At 43.6% G+C, this 19,632-nt stretch overlaps 1 protein-coding gene across 1 annotated transcript; it reads left to right on the top strand.

Annotated features, from left to right (window-relative positions):
- Positions 1 to 17,744: 17,744 nt before the first annotated feature.
- On the top strand, positions 17,745 to 18,838 carry LOC123189871 (uncharacterized). Its single transcript, XM_044602388.1, has one exon. The coding sequence runs from the start codon at positions 17,861 to 17,863 to the stop codon at positions 18,395 to 18,397; it is 537 nt and encodes a 178-aa protein (XP_044458323.1). The 5' UTR covers positions 17,745 to 17,860; the 3' UTR covers positions 18,398 to 18,838.
- Positions 18,839 to 19,632: the final 794 nt, after the last annotated feature.

The raw sequence follows: 19,632 nt of genomic DNA on the forward strand, positions 1-19,632 counted from the left end.
ACATCATAGCATGCACGGATCAATAGCAACAACCTCGGCAAAATCGCTAATCATGTCAACGATCTGCCAAGAACATTTTATAGCAAAAGTAGAGCTCGATTGACTCAAGCTAGGATGCTCCATAAATTCAAACAAAGACATGGATGGATAGAGCACCACAATGTTAACAAATTATCCTTACTGATCATCCTCAAAAGAGGCACGGATCACTAGGAAACAACATGAACATATGGCATAACGACAAAATCAGGATAAGGACAGTGAAATTCTAAGTCCCTGAAATCAGCATTACCGATTACGCTACTTTGCATGCTTGTGCTAGTCACCAAAAATATCACAAAAATACATGGCAAGCACTCCTGTAAAGATGGCATGGCATATAACAAAACACATGTAGAGCTCAGGGTCATAGCATGCACATATTAAATTTGGAAAAAATGACAAATAGCTATTTGATGAAATAGATCTAACAAATTCACCACATGGCCCTCTTCCAACAGCATTTCGGGCATCAAGATGAGCTCAAATGAAAATGATGCAATGAGATGAAATGATGTACTCGTCGAGACGAACATTTCGATATGCTACACGCACGAATCGGAGCTACGAATGCAGAGTTATAGCATGCCAAAGTTTGCAAAAAATATCTGGGAGAGGGAGAAGAAGTCAACCGGATCTAGGGTTTGCACGCGCCCCGAGGTTAGATTCGAGCTCACCGGATCACTGATCGCCAGAGAAGTGACCGGAGAGGAGGGAGACGTCGGCCGGAGGGTCGCCGGAGGTGGGCGCGCTGGCGAGGGTGGCACGGCGCCGACGCGGGTCGGGGCGCGCAAGGCGGTGCCGACGATGGTGACCCGCGGCGGCGAGGCGCACGGCGGCGGCCGGCGGGGGAAGCCGGTGGCGAGGCAGGCAGGAACGCCGGCGAGCAGGCGGCGGCGGAGCTTCATCGGCGGAGGCGGGCGGCGCGTGGTGGCGCGCTGAAGGCGGGTGGCGGCGCGGGGCTCGGGTGCCCACGGGTGGCGGCGACGGCGGGGGAGGCGCGGCTGACAGGTGGCGGGCGCCGGTTGGTCCGGAGTGGCGGCGGAGATGAAATGGCAACACTGGATTGGCCGGAGTGATGTGGCGGTGGGGTGGACATGTCCGGCCGGCGCGGGAGGAAGTGTTCGGCGGCGCGGGGAGGAGTTTTTAGGGTTTCATCTGCGCGAATTTCGGAGGGGATCACATATATATAGGTAGAGGGAGCTAGGAGAGTCCAAATGAGGTGTGGTTTGCGGCCACGCGATCGTGATCGAACGAACGAGATGATGGAGATGTCTTTGGTGGGGTTTGGTCCAGTTTGGAAGGGTGTTGGGCTGCAACACACACGAGGCCTTTTCGGTCCCTCGGTTAACCGTTGGAGTATCAAACGAAGTTCAAATGGCACAAAACTTGACAGGCAGTCTACCGGTAGTAAACCAAGGCCGCATGACAAGTCTCGGTCCAATCCGAAAACGTTTATCACCCGCACACGAAAAGAGGTAGAGAGGGACACCGGGTGACATAGGAGCGCCGGATTGCAAAACGGACAACGAGGAAAATGCTCGGATGCATGAGACGAACATGTATGCAAATGAAATGCACATGATGACATGATATGAGATGCATGACACGCAAGCAATGACAAGGCAACAATAGCGAATAACTGGAGGACACCTGGCACATCGGTCTCGGGGCGTTACAATATCGTTGATGCCTTGATGCAATCTTATGAAGGAAAACTTGAATTGGAAGTTTCTATCCCTAGAAAACTTTATGATGAGTGGGAACCAACTATTAAAATTAAGATTAAAGAACATGAGTTCTATGCTTTATGTGATTTGGGTTCTAGTGTTTCCACGATTCCAAAGACTTTGTGTGATTTGTTAGGTTTCCGTGATTTTGATGATTGCTCTCTAAACTTGCACCTTGAGGATTCCACTATTAAGAAACCTATGGGAAGAATTAATGATGTTCTTATTGTTTCAAATAGGAATTATGTACCCATAGATTTTATTGTTCTTGACATAGATTGCAATCCTTCATGTCCTATTATTCTTGGTAGACCTTTCCTTGGAACGATTGTGCAATTATTGATATGAAGGAAGGAAATATTAGATTCCAATTTCCATGAAGGAAAGGCATGGAACACTTTCCTAGAAAGAAAATTAAATTTCCTTATGAATCTATTATGAGAGCCACTTATGGATTGCCTACCAAAGATGACAATACCTAGATCTATCCTTGCTTTTTATGCCTAGCTAGGGGCGTTAAATGATAGCGCTTGTTGGGAGGCAACCCAATTTTATTTTTATTCCTTACTTTTTGCTCCTGTTTAGTAATAAATAATTTATCTAGGCTCTGTTTAGGTTGTGTTTTTTGTGTTTAATTAGTGTTTGTGCCAAGTAGAACCATTGGGAAGACTTGGGGAAAGTCTTGATATCTTGCTGTAAAAAACAGAAACTTTAGCGCTCACGAGAACTGCTGCCATTTTTATTTGGAATGTGCTATTTAGTTAATTCTTTTTGTAGATGATTAATATATAAATTCCTCACGTCCAGCAATTTATTTTAGAATTTTTGGGGTTCCAGATCTTGCGCTAGCTACAGATTACAACAGACTATTCTGTTTTTCGTGTGTTGTTTGCTTATTTTGATGAATCTATGGCTAGTAAAATAGTTTATAAACCATAGAGAAGTTGGAATACAGTAGGTTTAACACCAATATAAATAAAGAATGAGTTCATTATAGTACCTTGAAGTGGTCTTTTGTTTTCTTTCGCTAACGGAGCTCACGAGATTTTCTACTTGAAGTTTTGTGTTGTGAAGTTTTCAAGTTTTGGGTAAAGATTTGATGGATTATGGATCAAGGAGTGGCAAGAGCCTAAGCTTTGGGATGCCCATGGCACCCCCAATATAATCTAAGGACACCTAAAAGCCAATGCTTTGGGATGCCCCGGAAGGCATCCCCTCTTTTCGTCTACTTCTATCGGTAACATTACTTGGAGTTATATTTTTATTCACCACATGATATGTGTTTTGCTTGGAGTGTCTTGTATGATTTGAGTCTTTGCTTTTTAGTTTACCACAATCATCCTTGCTGTACACACCTTTTTAGAGAGCTATACATGATTTGGAATTTGTTAGAATACTCTATGTGCTTCGCTTATATCATTTGAGTTATATGGTTTTGCTCTAGTACTTCACTTATATCTTTTAGAGCACGGTGGTGGATTTGTTTTATAGAAACTATTGATATCTCATGCTTCACTTAGATTATTTTGAGAGTCTTAAATAGCATGGTAATTTGCTTAAATAATCCTAATATGCTTAGTATCCAAGAATAGTAAAAACTTTCTTATGAGTGTGTTGAATGCTATGAGAAGTTTGATGCTTGATAATTGTTTTGAGATATGAAGATGGTGATATTAAAGTTATGCTAGTTGAGTAGTTGTGAATTTTAGAAATACTTGTGTTAAGGTTTGTGATTCCCGTAGCATGCACGTATGGTGAACCGTTATGTGATGAAGTCGGAGCATGATTTATTTTTTGATTGTCTTCCTTATGAGTGGCGGTCGGGGATGAGCGATGGTCTTTTCCTACCAATCTATCCCCGTAGGAGCATGCACGTAATACTTTGCTTTGATAACTTGTAGATTTTTTCAATAACTGTATGAGTTATTTATGACTAATGTTGAGTCCATGGATTATATGCACTTTTCTTCCTTCCACCATTGCTAGCCTCTCTAATACCGCACACTTTTCGTCGATATCATACACCCACCATATACCTTCCTCAAAACAGCCATCATACCTACCTATTATGGCATTTCCATAGCCATTCCGAGATATATTGCCATGCAACTTTCCACCGTTCCATTTATTATGACACACTCCATCATTGTCATATTGCTTAGCATGATCATGTAGTTGACATCGTATTTGTGGCAAGGCCACCATTCATAATTCTTTCATGCATGTCACTCTTGATTCATTGCATATCCCGGTACACCACCGGAGGCATTCATATAGAGTCATATCTTGTTCTAAGTATCGAGTTGTAAAAAAATAAAAGTGTGATGATCATCATTATAGAGCATTGTCCCAGTGAGGAAAGGATGATGGAGACTATGATTCCCCCATAAGTCGGGATGAGACTCCGGAAGAAAAAAGAAGAAGAAAGAAAAGAGGCCATAAAAAAGGGAGAAAAGGCCCAAATAAACAAAATGAGAGAAAAAGAGAGAAGGGGCAATGTTACTATCCTTTTACCACAGTTGTGCTTCAAAGTAGCACCATGATATTCATGATAGAGAGTCTCCTATGTTATCACTTTCATATACTAGTGGGAATTTTTCATTATAGAACTTGGCTTGTATATTCCAATGATGGGCTTCCTCAAAATGCCCTAGGTCTTCATGAGCAAGCAAGTTGGATGCACACCCACTTAGTTTCTTTTGTTGAGCTTTCATACACTTATAGCTCTAGTGCATCCGTTGCATGGCAATCCCTACTCACTCACATTGATATCTATTGATGGGCATCTCCATAGCCCGTTGATACGCCTAGTTGATGTGAGACTATCTTCTCCCTTTTTGTCTTCTCCACAACCACCATTCTATTCCACTTATAGTGCTATATCCATGGCTCACGCTCATGTATTGCGCGAAGATTGAAAAAGTTTGAGAATGTCAAAAGTATGAAACAATTGCTTGGCTTGTCATTGGGGTTGTACATGATTTAAATACTTTGTGTGATGAAGATAGAGCATAGCCAGACTATATGATTTTGTAGGGATAACTTTCTTTGGCCATGTTATTTTGAGAAGACATGATTGCTTTGTTAGTATGCTTGAAGTATTATTATTTTTATGTCAATATTAAACTTTTATCTTGAATCTTTCGGATCTGAAAATTCATACCACAATTAAGAAGAATTACATTAAAATTATGCCAAGTAGCACTCCGCACCAAAAATTCTGTTTTTATCATTTACCTACTCGACGACGAGCAGGAATTAAGCTTGGGGATGCTTAATACGTCTCCAACGTATCTATAATTTTTGATTGCTCCATGCTATATTATCTACTGTTTTGGACATTATTGGGCTTTATTATCCACTTTTATATTGTTTTTGGGACTAACCTATTAACCGGAGGCCCAGCCCAGAATTGCTTTTTTTTGCCTGTTTTAGGGTTTCGAAGAAAAGGAATATCAAATGGAGCCCAAACGGAATGAAACCTTCGGGAACGTGATTTTCTGACCGAACATGATCCAGGAGACTTGGACCCTATGTCAAGAAACAAAGGAGGAGGCCACGAGGTAGGGGCGCGCGCCTACACCCCTCCAGGCGCGCCCTCCACCCTCGTGGGCCCCCTGTTGCTCCACCGACGTACTCCTTCCTCCTATATATACCTACGTACCCCCAAAGATCAAATACGGAGCCAAAACCATAATTCCACCGCCGCAACTTTCTATATCCACGAGATCCCATCTTGGGGCCTGTTCCGAAGCTCCGCCGGAGGGGGCATCGATCACGGAGGGCTTCTACATCATCACCATAGCCCCTCCAATGAAGTGTGAGTAGTTTACCTCAGACCTACAGGTCCATAGTTATTAGCTAGATGGCTTCTTCTCTCTTTCTGGATCTCAATACAATGGTCTCCCCCTCTCTTGTGGAGATCTATTCGATGTAATCTTCTTTTTGCGGTGTGTTTGTTGAGACCGATGAATTGTGGGTTTATGATCAAGTCTATCTATGAACAATATTTGAATCTTCTCTGAATTCTTTTATGTATGATTGGTTATCTTTGCAAGTCTCTTCGAAATATCAGTTTGGTTTGGCCTACTAGATTGATCTTTCTTGCAATGGGAGAAGTGCTTAGCTTTGGGTTCAATCTTGCGGTGTCCTTTCCCAGTGACAGTAGGGGCAGCAAGGCACGTATTGTATTTTTGCCATCGAGGATAACAATATGGGGGTTTCATCATATTGCATGAGTTTATCCCTCTACATCATGTCATCTTGCTTAAGGCGTTACTCTGTTTTCATGAACTTAATACTCTAGATACATGCTAGATAGCGGTCGATGAGTGCAGTAATAGTAGTAGATGCAGGCAGGAGTCGGTCTACTTGTCTCGGACGTGATGCCTATATACATGATCATACCTAGATATTCGCATAACTATGCTCAATTCTGTCAATTGCTCAACAGTAATTTGTTCACCCACCGTAAAATACCTATGCTCTTGAGAGAAGCCACTAGTGAAACCTATGCCCCCCGGGTCTATCTTCATCATATTAATCTTCCAATACTTAGTTATTTCCTTTGCTTTTTACTTTGCTTTTATTTTACTTTGCATCTTTCTCATAAAAATACCAAAAAAATTATCTTATCATATCTATCAGATCTCACTCTCGTAAGTGGCCGTGTAGGGATTGACAACCCCTTATCGCGTTGGTTGTGGGGATTTATTTGTTTTGTGCAGGTGCGAGGGACTCGCACGTAGCCTCCTACTGGATTGATAACTTGGTTCTCAAAAACCGAGGGAAATACTTACGCTACTTTGCTGCATCATCCCTTCCTCTTTGGGAAAACCAACGCATTGCTCAAGAGGTAGCACTAGCACACACAGTACTCGATGAAATAATAGAAATAACACACATCTCTTTATTACATCGATAGTCCAGGAGCAATACATTTATTACAAAAATAGGGCATAGAGCCAATAAGCAAATACTGCGGAAGCAAAGTTGTAAATGAGTCCAACTCCACGAGCAAGGTTGAGTATAGAACATCGACCTATCGCACCTTAATCCTCGTCAGATATATCTGCAACGTGATAAGTTGCAGCCATATAGGTCAGTACATTGAATGTACTGGCAAGTCACATCATAAGTGTAATGAACCTACTTGTACATGCAATATGGCTGGTGGAAAGCTCTAAGTTTAGTTTTTGCATAAAGCTAGTTTTTCCCTGTTAGAAAAGATGTTATTCTACTACTACACATTTGCATAGGATGAGTTGGCAAACCCAACTCCGTCCGTTCCCAAGTTTCATTTAAAACCCAATTGTTTAATTAAAGGTGAGGAGATCTCCCAGTATTTCCACTACTAGATGCTCAAGTTGTCCGTAACCGAGGACACGGCTAATCGATTAGGTTGACAGTCTCCAGAGGTTGCGCACTTTTCCCCACAAGACTCGACCACCTCCATGATCGGAAGATCGAGACATAGCCTTTCGAAAATGTTCCCCCTTAACCCACGGATAGGCCGGTACACCTACATCATTCTACATCTGTTAACCCATCCTGGAAGGGGTCACACTAACTACTCAACTAAGCCAGAGCCCATATTGGCTTGTGGTTTCACACGTAAGCTTCTAGACATGGGAATACGATTGATCTCTTTGAGCCTGAGCGGACGGTCCACTAGTGGTGCACCACCATGGATTTCCCATGCGTGCCCCACTGTACTTCGCCACCATTCCAACAAGTTTCCGCCCAGGTAATTCATTAATTATCTTAGGTCCTATTTACTACATTGTCACTCAAACTTTACAATGATCACTCCCCAATCCACGTCTACTTAGCGACGCAACATAATGTAAAACGATGGCGACAATGTTATATGGTTCAGACCTACCTCAATGAACTACTGGGTGAAAAGCATAGTCATGCAACATCAATTTCCTACCATGCAGTCCTACCGCAAAGAACTAAGTGCATAATAAAAACATAGGTAATGAAACATGATCAAGATGCAACTTGCCTTGGTACTGCTGGTTGAATTCTAAAGACTGATAATATCCTGCTTCGCACTCCGGGCAATCTATCGCAAAGGAAGATAAACAAACATAAGCAAACATTTCAGAAAAACCAAGAAGAACATGCGAAGAAAGAAGTCTCAGAAAAAACAAATGAACATACAACACACTAAGCTACCACAAAAATATTCTAAGTGCAAAACAACATAGGCCTATGGTTCAAAAAGTGATGTGAACTATAGTGCATACTATGCATACTAGTAAAATATTAAAGGGCAGATTCTAGTGTGTGAAAATTATTGTGACAAAGGTCCAGGTGATAGGGTTTGGCTACGGTGACGGAATGCAAAAAGAAACAACTAAATTGGAGCTTCGGTATGGGAGATATGGCCATTTGAAGTTCAAATTCGAATCTGAATAAATTCAAATTTGAATCTACCAAAAGTTTGCAAAAAGTATACCACTAGATAGATCTAAACATGACGAAGAATTTGTCATTGGTTTCATCGAGTTTGGATCTACGGTTAAAAAGTTATGGCTAATCTAAGTTCAGGGACTAATCTGCTAAATACAGGGACTAAACAGAGAAGAAAACTGTCGCAAACAAGTCCATGGCCATGTGGCGGCTCGTGGCTGGCCGAAAGGCGTTCGCCGCATAGCTTACACAGCAGACGACCACAATTTAAGAAAAACGGTGGCGGCGGCTAACTATACAGAACCTGATCGGTTTTTAGAATAAAAACCCACGGTTAACCGCGTACCGGTTCAACTAAAAAACAAACTACCCTAATCTAATCTGGGCCGTCGGTGACCGATCTAACGGGAGGGAGTGGGGCGGCAGCTTTACAGCGGGTGGTGGTGGTGGCCGGCGACGATGAAGACGGCGGCGCGGCGGCGGTGACGAAGGGGGGGGGCGGCTACGGTGGTCCTCGTCGACGGGGAAGAAGACGGGGGGGGGGGGTTCGGCGCGTCGAGGGCGTCGCGAAGGTGGTGTCGGCGTGCGTGGGCGGCGTCCGGACGGGGCGAAGACGGCGGCCTTCGGTGCTCCGGCGGCTCTGACGGGGCCTAGGGGCCAAAATCGTGTCAAACGGATGCACCTTGCCGCGGGAAATCATTTGACGAAGAAGGTGGAGGCCGTGGTGGCTTACTGGCGACGGTAAGCTCGGCGGAGTGACGCGGCTCCGGCGAGATGCAAACGGCAACGACGGCGGCTATGGGCGGCGTGGGAAGAAGCGGGACGGCGAGGATGGAAGAGGGGGTTCGGGCCTTTATATAGGCGCGGCTAGGAGCACTACGGGGCTGCGGATAAGCCTCATCCGCGAGGGGGCCGAGCGGCGGTTGCGAGAGCGCGGCGGCAATGCCTATCCCGTGTGGTGCGGGAGGTTGGGGATGGCCTGACGGGCGGGGCCCGTCTGGCAGCGGCAGCGAGAGGAGGCGAGCGAGGGCGAGCGCGGCGCGGTCGACCGAGCGGAAGGCTTCGGGCGCGCAGGCGCTGGCCTTGGGCCAAATGGCCAGCTGGGCTGGTCGGGGCGCTCCTGGGCCGAACCCAGTTTCGGTCCAGGCTGCATGCGTGTGTGTTTTTTTAACAGGAGACTAAAGTGGCCCATAACTAATTCAAATTAATTACTAAAAACACCAAAAAAATTTCTAAAATAACTATATAATATTTAGAACCTAATGAACATTTACTTAAGCACAGAACAATTTGAAAATATTTTCCTAATGCAATTAATGCACTTTTTGCAAATAAAATAAATACCAAAATAAACTCCAAAACTTCAAATAATATTCAAAATAAAATTTCCCACTCTTTTATATTTTGAGGAAGTCATCTTATCCCCTCTCATTTGTTTTTCTCGAGTGAAAAAATATTGTTTGAATATTTTAAAACTTTAAAATGCAAAGAAATATGGTATGCATTGAATGATTCTATTAACATCCAAATTTAATAAAAAATTTGGGATATTACACCATCGCCATTGCCGCACCCAGGGCGAGGAAGAGGACGCCGCACATCCCGGCCCTAGCCCCCGCTATGTTGGAGCTCCCCAACCGCCCGCCACCGTCCGGGGGCGGAGCGGAACCTCGAGCACCGGCCGCCGCACCTTTCGCCATGCTGGAGCTTCACAACCGTCCGCCGCCATTGCTCGATCCCCAATCCCCAATCAAGCCGACGCGGCCCTCGACTCCCACTGTCGGTAGCCCCCTACCCGGCGAGGCACCCCCATCCTCTCTCCCTCAGCCTCGATCTGCCGCCACCGCTCTCATCCTCACCGTCGACGAGACCGTACGCCGCTGCACACCATCGTCGACGACCCTGACCAAGGCCCCAGATCTGCAGCGCAAGACGGAGCTGCTGCTCCTCTCTCCGCTGCTGCTCCTCTCCTCGGGCAGCGATGGAGCTGCTGCTCCTCTTCTCCATTGGCAGCGGTGGAGCTGCTGGCTCTCCTACATGGGTAGACGGCGACAGGATTCACTAACGGCATAGACTTTTTTATCTAGTCAAAGTGCCCACCTGGCATAATTTTGCCTAGTCAGCTCCTGACGAGCGGGGGTCCATCTGTCATAAACGTGTTTAAAGCGTTCTAATTCACCGATCAGTGGCTTTTGCAAAACCATTACGCAAGGAGTGATGTTTTCTGCAGAGAAACTGTATACTAGTGTTTTTCGCAAACCTAACCCTCAAAGTGATGGTTTTATGCAATTTATTCGTCTGCGTGGCGTGATAGGCAGAACTGGAGCGGGGGTATAGATTTTTGTTTTCTCTGCCTGGAGTGGTGAGGCACAGATGGGCCCTACCTTACGTGCGTACATGCAGGCATCCACGTGGACCAGGCCATTGCGCGCACCCCACAGGCCCACAACGCACCAGCGAGCGGCCCGCGCGTGCCTGGCTAACAAACAACTCGATGTGCACGCGACACGGAAGCTATGTCATTAGAGGACAGGAAATCGCAGGGACGACAAATTATTGGTGACACACTCTACTGTGGACTGGTCATCCAGGCCACCGTTAGCGGTTGTACAATTATTACACTTTTTCTTAAGTACAACCCCTTAAATACATGAACGCACGAGATTTCTTCATACCCTTCATAGTAAAACACTAAGGAGGTGTTTGTTTCGGCGTTTTGTAGCGTAACCTGATAACGACGGGATCTGAAAACGATTGTTTTTGTTTGGTTAGACTTCACCGTAATGCGATCCCGTGTAATCAGATAACGCCACTGTACAAAATTGATTCCGCCCACATGTCCACGGTATTTGTTCCCTCTCTCTGATGCAAAACTCTCGCTGTTGTTCGTTCTTTTACCCGAGGCTGGAAGAGCGGCCCCAATGGCGCGCTAGATTGGGATCCGACCGGTATCGCGTGAGATCAGAGCAGCCGGCGGCGCGCATGCTTGGGGGGGGGGGGCGGCTGCGATTGAGATGGCCGGCGGCCGGCGGCGCGCATGCTTGGGGGTGGCCGGCTGCGATTGAGATGGCCGGCGGCCGGCGGCGCGCATGCTTGGGGGCGGCCGGCTGCATTTGAGATGGCCGGCGGCTGGCGGCACGCATGCTTTGGGGCGGCCGGCGGCGCTTGAGATGGGCGGCGGTCGGCGGCACACATGATCGGGGAGGCGAGAGCAGGGCAAGTCTATCAGTCAGGGAGAGAGAATTCTCATGCATTGGGGAAAAATAGAGCAGATCGATGGTATCCAATTCCTTTACCTTCGACGAACCAAACAAACTAGGAAAGAAATCGTTACACCTCCTAAAACGCTGTGATCTGATTACGTTAACGTTAATGTTACCATTCTTGCAACCAAACACCTCCTTGATCGAACCGTAGACCTCTTGTACATGAAGTTAAGTTGCTCACCGATTGAGCTGACTACTGTTTCTGCATAATTAGGAGCGTGCAAAGTTAAGAATCCCTCCACCTGGATTTATTGGGCCCATGAGCCGAAACGGGAAGACCACAAAAAACACACGGGAGAAATTGGAAATAAATCTCTTAGCTAATCGCCGCAATTAGTTAGACATATTAGCTAACCTGTGCATGCAATGGCTACTGTCTGATCCAATCAAGGAGACTCATGCGCTAGCTTCCATGGAGAGACGAGGGAATAAAGTAACATGCTTAAATGCAGCAGCCTAAATATTATTCTTTTGATAAATTATGCAGCAACCTAGTAAACAACGCACTACAAGTTTTCGTGGCTCTCGGACCCAATAAACCCGAATGGAGGTAGTAATACCAAGGAAATTTTGAATACATTTTAAAAAATTGAATAGTGTTTCATAATCCAACATTTTTTAACAACTTGAACATATTTTGAAAAAGTCATTTTTCATAAAAAAATGGATAACAATTTTTACAAGCATGAACATTTCAAAAAATTTAAGGAGATATGTTAGTTCAAAATGGTAAGAACCTTTTTTCTGAGCAACATTTTGAACACTTTTAAAGAAATATGCGGAGCGTGCAATCTTCAGAACTAACGTTTTGAACAATCTTTTGAACACTTCCTTTATTTTTAGCTTCTTATGTGGCTAATGTAACTTTGTGAATTTTCAGGAAAAATTTATTTTCTTGAAAAATTGTGCCTAATGTAACTTTGTGAACAATTTTTTGAACACTTCCTTTTAATTTATTTTACTTTTTAAAAAATGTTTGTGATTTCAAATTCTCTTTTCGAAATTTCTAAATTTCTTCATGATATTAAAAAGTTGTTCAGCATTTTAAAAAGTGTTCGTTTCAAAAAATTATAAATTCAAAAAATTTACATGCTTTTCAAAATATGTTCCTTTTTTAAGAAATTGTTCTGAATCTTAAAAATCTTGATGTCTACATTTTTTCCTGAAAACCCTAATAATGTTCATCTTTTCCAAAAATGTTGAGAAATTTCAAGAAATGTTCGGGTTTTTTTAATTGTTTGCAGTTCCCCAAAATGTTCTAGATTTTTAAAGAAAATTAAAAAATGCTTGTATTTTCATATGTTTTTTTCATAAATTCCAAAAATATATGGGAATTTCAGAGAAGGTTATTGTTTTCGGAAAACCATTCAGAATGTTAAAAATTCAAATGTTTCTCAAAACTCAAAAAATGTTTGGGAATTACTTATAATATTCACGCTTTTAAAAAATTGTTTAGAGTTTCCAAAATGTTCCCATTAACAAGTTTTGTTCACTAAATTCCAAAAAATGTCCGCATTTTTCTGAAAATATTTAGGATTTTTAAAAATGGTTCCTGTCAAAAAAGGGAAGGTTCTCAATTTTTTGAATTTTTAGAGGTTGGTAGAGTTGTGTTGGATTTTCAAGCATTACTCGCTTTTTAAAAATTATTCTCAATTTCCAAGAAAAGATAAAAAATCAAAAACTGTTGGGATTCTGCATTCTAGTTAGTTCTTAAAGTGGCACGCTCATTAATAGCCACTATGTCTCTCAGGTAGACTGGTAAGGGCATCTCTAATGGTTGTAAGATAGCTGTTGGTAGACTTTGCCACATAGGATTTTTGATGATGTGTCATACAATAAATGAAGAAAGAGAGGAAGGTTGTATGTACATGAACCAACACCCCTTGCACAAGCTCCAATGTAGAATGAGAGAGTACCTTATTTATTATCTCACATCCTATTGGGCAAACTAGATACAACCCATTGGAGTTGTTGTATGTTAAGGTGTTGGTTGATGACATGGCATATTTTACCAACAAGCTAACATACAAACTGTTAAAGATGCCCTAAGTAGATTCTCTTTCTAAGATAGAGGTGCAGAGTTCAAATCCATGGGAGCTCGCTCATAATTCTTTTTACCAGATTGGGTTTACGTGAAGTTGTAGGTGTCAATATTTTCCTTGATAAACTTGATCAAACTAGACGAACACATCTCCCCCCTTAAAAAGAAAGAAGCCATCTCATACCATCAAGAAAAACAATGTTTCTTAGAGCATCTACAGCCGAACAGGAGAGAAGAAAAAAACTGACCCAACCAAATCCCTCATATCGTCTGTCATGTACGACACGACCTCATCCCAAACTACCTTTCTTTCTTTCTTTATCCATTCTTCTTCTTCTCTCTCTCTCTCTCTCTCTCTCTCTCTCTCTCTCTCTTCGTCTCCACCAATCATGCGCAAGTGACATATGAGAAAGAAAAAGAGGAGTGTGGTTGCGCGGACTGACAAATAGGGGCTTAAAACGGAAACGCCCGGTCAGTCCGCAGACGTTTAGGGGTCATATTTGCTATGTCCGGCTGTAGATGCTCTTACTATCCCACTTCATAACGTAAACAATTTTTTGTTTGTTTTCCTCTCTTCCAAAGCGTAGCACGCTTTGATGGACGCTCTGAGCTCATATACTCGAGCAGAGAACAGTAAAATTTGAAGTATTATTAAAAAAAAATCTGAATTAATTTGCCAATAAACATTGCTTGTTGTTCCTATTTTTTAGGTGCTTAGTGTTCTAACTGCGTGCAAAGAGTTGATAAGAAATGACATCCGTGGTGGCCTCGATGAAATAAACAACAACAATGCTCCAAAAATACTTTCAAAAACACTCTTTGGAGCATCAATTTTTGTCACAACGTTAGAAAAAAAATGCCTCACAAAACTTTGCACGTGGATGAAACATTCAACAATTTTTGTTGCCGAAATCTGTTTTTTTTTTTATTTTACTGTTCATCCGACTGTATCGGCATCTGAACCTGAGAGTAGAAAATCCATGTCTACAACAAACATCGCTGCATACATACTACAGTCCCACAAAATAATACTACAGTCCCACAAGTGTATAAAGTTTCCAGATTTTCCAATGTCCACATAAGAAAGTTCTGTAACCACTTCAATTGGGAAGTACAACCAGTAGAACAATATACTCCAATTTGCATTACTCTTTTTGGGTATATATGTAATATGCTTTTGAAGTCTTGTTGTAATTTATTTGTATATTTGAATTAAGATATTTTGACTTATGTCATTGTATTCAATGTTAAATAAATATTTAGCTCAAAATATTTGTATGGTAAGGTATTTTGACTTATGTCATTGTATTCAATGTTAAATATATATTTAGCTCGAAATATTTGTATGGTAAGATATTTTGACTTATGTCATTGTATTGAATGTTAAATAAACTTATTATTTGTATGTTTGAATTAAGATATTTTGACTTATGTCACTATATTCTGACAAAGATTTACTTTGTGAACTTTATTCCTTTTATTAGTTTCTTAATTTCTATCTGATCCAAATGTCCAAAAAAAGTACTCTCTCCGATCCATATTAGTTGTCATTGAAATGGATGTATCTAGACGTATTTTAGTGCTAGATACATCCGTTTAAGAAACAAGTAATATGGATTGGAGGGAGTAGTAAACATCGTGTTAAGTATTCTAACATTTTGTTATACATATTTTATTTTATTTTTTACTTTTTCTAGATCTTCACTCAACTATTAATTTTCTTTTACAAAAAAGTGAATTCCCATGGTTCTTTAGTATGCATGTATGCAAAGATGCAAAATCATCTATGTTAATTTACTCCCGATTCTCGTAGTTTGGTGATTCTTCCACTACACTTTGTACTAAGTATTTAATTGTCCGATTGTGGAGTTGCTTTCGGTTCTTTCCAAGAATTTCACCGGTTCCTAAACATATAATCATTCTCAATGAAGGTTTTGCTTTGTATGGAAAAGTGGCTCTTCTAGTGGCTTAAGAAATCTCATGAATTGGGATACATAGAACACAATAAGAACTTTGGATAATCTTTCCGTAGTTCTAGTTCATATGTGCATGTCAGTTCCTTTCGTCTTGAATACAGAGAAGTCCAATACATATGGGATTCGAATTTCTGTTGATCCCAAATCTTTGGATTTCTTTTGTCAGACCCACTCAAAGATATGCCAAATCTCCTATTTGGAGTTCTTAATTCCTTCAATCTTGGTCACAAGACTCTCATGCTTACTTTGAGCTATCTTGAGAAGGTCATAGATCATGTTGGTAACTTGCTTTCTTATAGTGATGAATTTAGGTCACGAGTCTTTATGTTGTATAGTTTCTTACCACTATAAGGGTCACATACAATTTCGTGCATACAAGGTTTCAAACGAAGTTTTTGAATGTTGCTTCTATAGTTGTCCGTATCAGTGAATAGTGTTGCCTACCATCCATGTGGCAAGTGTTCGTCCCATGATCATTTCAAATATAGGGCACAAGCGCTAAGCATATATTTTAGTATGGAGGTTTTTCCTCTCCACTGCTATCTCATGTGGACAGTTAGCAACACAGAAAATCAAATTTGTGATCCTCACGTGGTCTACGGTAAGTAAAAATGGAACCTTAGTTTATAACAATCCTTGTTGGTACTTCGTCTTGCCGATGACTCGTTGAGATACATATTGGCTAATTTCACACGCATTCATCTCATTAATGGGTAGAAAAAAAGTGTTTTTCGCCGGTAGGTCGATGATCACCTGTGTAACATCACTGTGACTCTTGTTTTTGGCAATACGGTCATGAAGCCCGTTCTGAACTGTTCCCGCTTTCATTACACTACTGGCAAAGGTTGCAATAATCTCCCCTCACATGTAATGCATGATATAGCCTTTTTTGTAGTAGTGGGATGGTAATTATAAGACATCTTTTTTTACCAGATAACACTTTTGTGCTGTAAGCCCAAAGTTCATGAGCTTGTAGCACTGGGCACCTCATTTAAGCAAATTGTCACCAATGTACCCAAAATGCTTGAATGGCACAAAATACCATGTTCTTACCCATTATATGAAACTAGATGATGCCCCACACGTTGTTGCGGGAATGTTTGCAATATTTCAATGAGATTTTGATTATATGGAACATGAATTCTTGAAACAATAGTTTTTGAAAGTATATAAGAATTAAATGTAAATAGCATAATAAAATGAAATTTTACATGCATGCATGTTGTAGTGGATTTTCAATATTAATAGTTGCATATTAAGGTGGGCCTTTACTTATGCATGTTGAATGATGAGGTGGCATGCTTACATGTTGAGAGAAATATGTTAATGGGGGCTAGCTATTTAGATATAGAAGATATGATAGGACGTACCTGCGATGAGGTTGGTGTGTACATATTTTGTTCGTTTGTTTGCGTGTTTTAGCTCGCAAAACACCGCCACGGAATTGCTAGTGCAACCTAACAAAATGTTGCTGGCTCGGTACTACGAGACGGATCTGTTTTGGAGCGATAGATCAAGCTGGCACACAATTCCGTAATATTGACGGCATGAGCTATGTCAAGGTTAGTGCCAACATGATCACTCATTGACATTGTGCAAGGTGTCAAGTGCGTCAAAGATTGACGTTGCGTGGGGCGGTGTTTGAGGCAGTGGTTTATGTTGGCCGTTCGATCACCCATGTCCACCTACACCGAAGCGCCCGTGTAGGTCCGCCTTAGCTTCTGCCTCTATATTCCATGTGGCATGTGTCATCGACTTGACGGGTGAGCCCTTTTAGAGGCGATTTGATATGAGTACATGGTATAATGAAACATTCCAAATATACCACACAATGTTTACAAGTTTTCTAAAATTGCCACACTCTGGTAATTTTCTGAATTGTGTTAGTCATTTTCGCGACAGGTAATTTGAGATGGAGGGAGTATACGTTTCCTACAAATCAAATGCATATATAGGAAACTTTCAATCGGGTCATATTCATTAGGTTTTTCTCAGGAAAATCCTCCAAACCAAGGCCTTAGAGAAATGCAATTAAAAGGTCATATTGTCCCCTAAAAAAGGTCATATTGTATTTGCGGGGAAAATGTGTGTACAGCCATCATGCCGGACAAGTGTGAGCGTATGGCACAGCGACGCAACCGTGCACCCTGCGGAAGGCACGCGAGGCTAGAACCGTCATTCCAAGCACAAGTCTTATCTGCTTCCGGTCCATGTCTCGCTGCGGCGTGGACCCACCCACTAGGCTATGCTCCTATAAAATCCAACCTGGACGAACCAACCCACACAAACTCCAAAACCATTGCCCTCCTCACAACCCCGCACTCTTCCCTCCGCCAAAGACCGGTGGTTGAGGCGTCACGGTAAGCTCGAGGCACAGACGAGAGCGCCATGGCCGGGAGCGCGAGGTCGGCGGCCGCGAAGCACGCGTACCGGATGTTCACGCCGTCCCGGAGCGCGGCGGCGCGGGGCAGCCCCGGCAGCGCGGCGGACGAGTTCGACGAGTCGGACGTCTGGGGCTCGTTCGGCGGGGCGGACTCCGGCCCCGCGGAGCTCGCGCGCGCCCGCACGATCCCGTCGTCCGCCCGCGCCAGCGGCCGGAAGAAGCCGCTGGACCATGCCCATGCCGGCCCCGGCGCCGTGCCCGGGTCGCTGCCGATGAGCATCCCAGACTGGCAGAAGATCCTGGGGGTCGAGTACAGGGGCCACCACGCCGGCGAGTGGGAGCTCTACGGCGACGACGACGACGACTACGGCAAGCTGGGCGCCGGCTGCCGGAGCGGCGCGGTGGTGCCGCCGCACGAGCTGGCGTGGCGCAGCCGCGCCGCGTCCCTGTCGGTGCACGAGGGGGTCGGCAGGACGCTCAAGGGGCGCGACCTCAGCCGCGTCCGCGACGCCGTCTGGAAGAGGACCGGCTTCGAGGACTGACTGACCGGAGACGGAGCATGCATGGCATCGGCATGGCTCGATCGCCGGCGGCTGGTCCAGTATGCGCCGCAGTATAGCCTCGAAGCGAGATCATTACTACTAATTGTTTCGCTCGTTTCGGGCCCTCCTTTTTGGCATGCGTAGCAAAAACAAACCGTAGTAGCGAAGACATGCGATCCTGACGGAAGGGGAGCGGGTGGGTGTTCGTTCGTTCGTTCATGGCGTGACAAATTTCAGGGGCACCTGGAGGAAAAGGCTAGCTAGGTTGGTTGGTCAGGCGTCGGCGTGCGTATTTTATTTCTTTCTTTCGTGTAGTCTTAAGCTTTTTGCAGTGGGTTGTACTGCTGTTTTTGGGCGAAGTTGCTGAACAGAGAAGAAATGCCTGTCTTTGCCAACCCGATCTCATGATACAGGAGCATAAATGGTAAAAGAAATTGCTTTCGGTTGAGTGTTACACCTTTCTGAAGTGACAAGATTACTCACATTTTTCTTCCAATATAACGACACTGTGGCCCTACTGAACAGTGAGCACGCACTGACATAATTGACCATTAATAATATCTATCGGATGTGTCTAGCTCTCATCTATACTAGATAAAGTCTACTCTAACTCCTACACCGCCGAATTCTACGCGGAGATTCATAGGTTTTTCCCCATTGATTTTGCTTGGTTAATCAGCAGTGTAGGAGTTAGATGAGACATTGTAGATGAGAATTAGCAAATTCGCTATCTGAAAAATACACATATTGAATTATGGGAAGTTTCCCCGCAAAAAAAAAAAAGAATTATGGGAAGTTTAGCTTCTGTAGTCTACATCTGGTAACACTAGCTAGTAGGGTCCCAGTTCCAAAAGAAAAGCTGATGGAAAGCGGCAGCTGGATTTTAAATTTCCAATCGGGGCAGGAGGTTGGGAGTCTCCGCGCAAGAGTAGGATCGATAGATCGATCAATAATTGATCATCCATCCGTTACTATACTATCACAGGCATCTAGCTAGGGGCGGGTCAGCTAAACTGATCACCGATAATATGGCATGGCGCCGCGTCGTTTTCCCGGCGACGTCGTAAACGGATAAGGTCCCGATCGACGGCGACCCCGCCCGGCCCCATGCCGCACACCGGAAATGTCGAACGGAACAATCATCAGACGACCCAACCCAACCCCATCCAGCGCGACCCGCGGCCACGAGTCGTAACGCTCACGCGCCGAGCGCTACGTACGCGATATTAAAATTT

Source organism: Triticum aestivum, chromosome 2A (genome assembly GCF_018294505.1).
Source record: "Triticum aestivum cultivar Chinese Spring chromosome 2A, IWGSC CS RefSeq v2.1, whole genome shotgun sequence".
In the NCBI taxonomy this organism is placed as follows: domain Eukaryota; kingdom Viridiplantae; phylum Streptophyta; class Magnoliopsida; order Poales; family Poaceae; genus Triticum; species Triticum aestivum.

Bases quoted from the DNA above. Each gene is read 5' to 3' on its own strand.
- LOC123189871 (XM_044602388.1), top strand. From the start codon at position 17,861: ATGGCCGGGAGCGCGAGGTCGGCGGCCGCGAAGCACGCGTACCGGATG.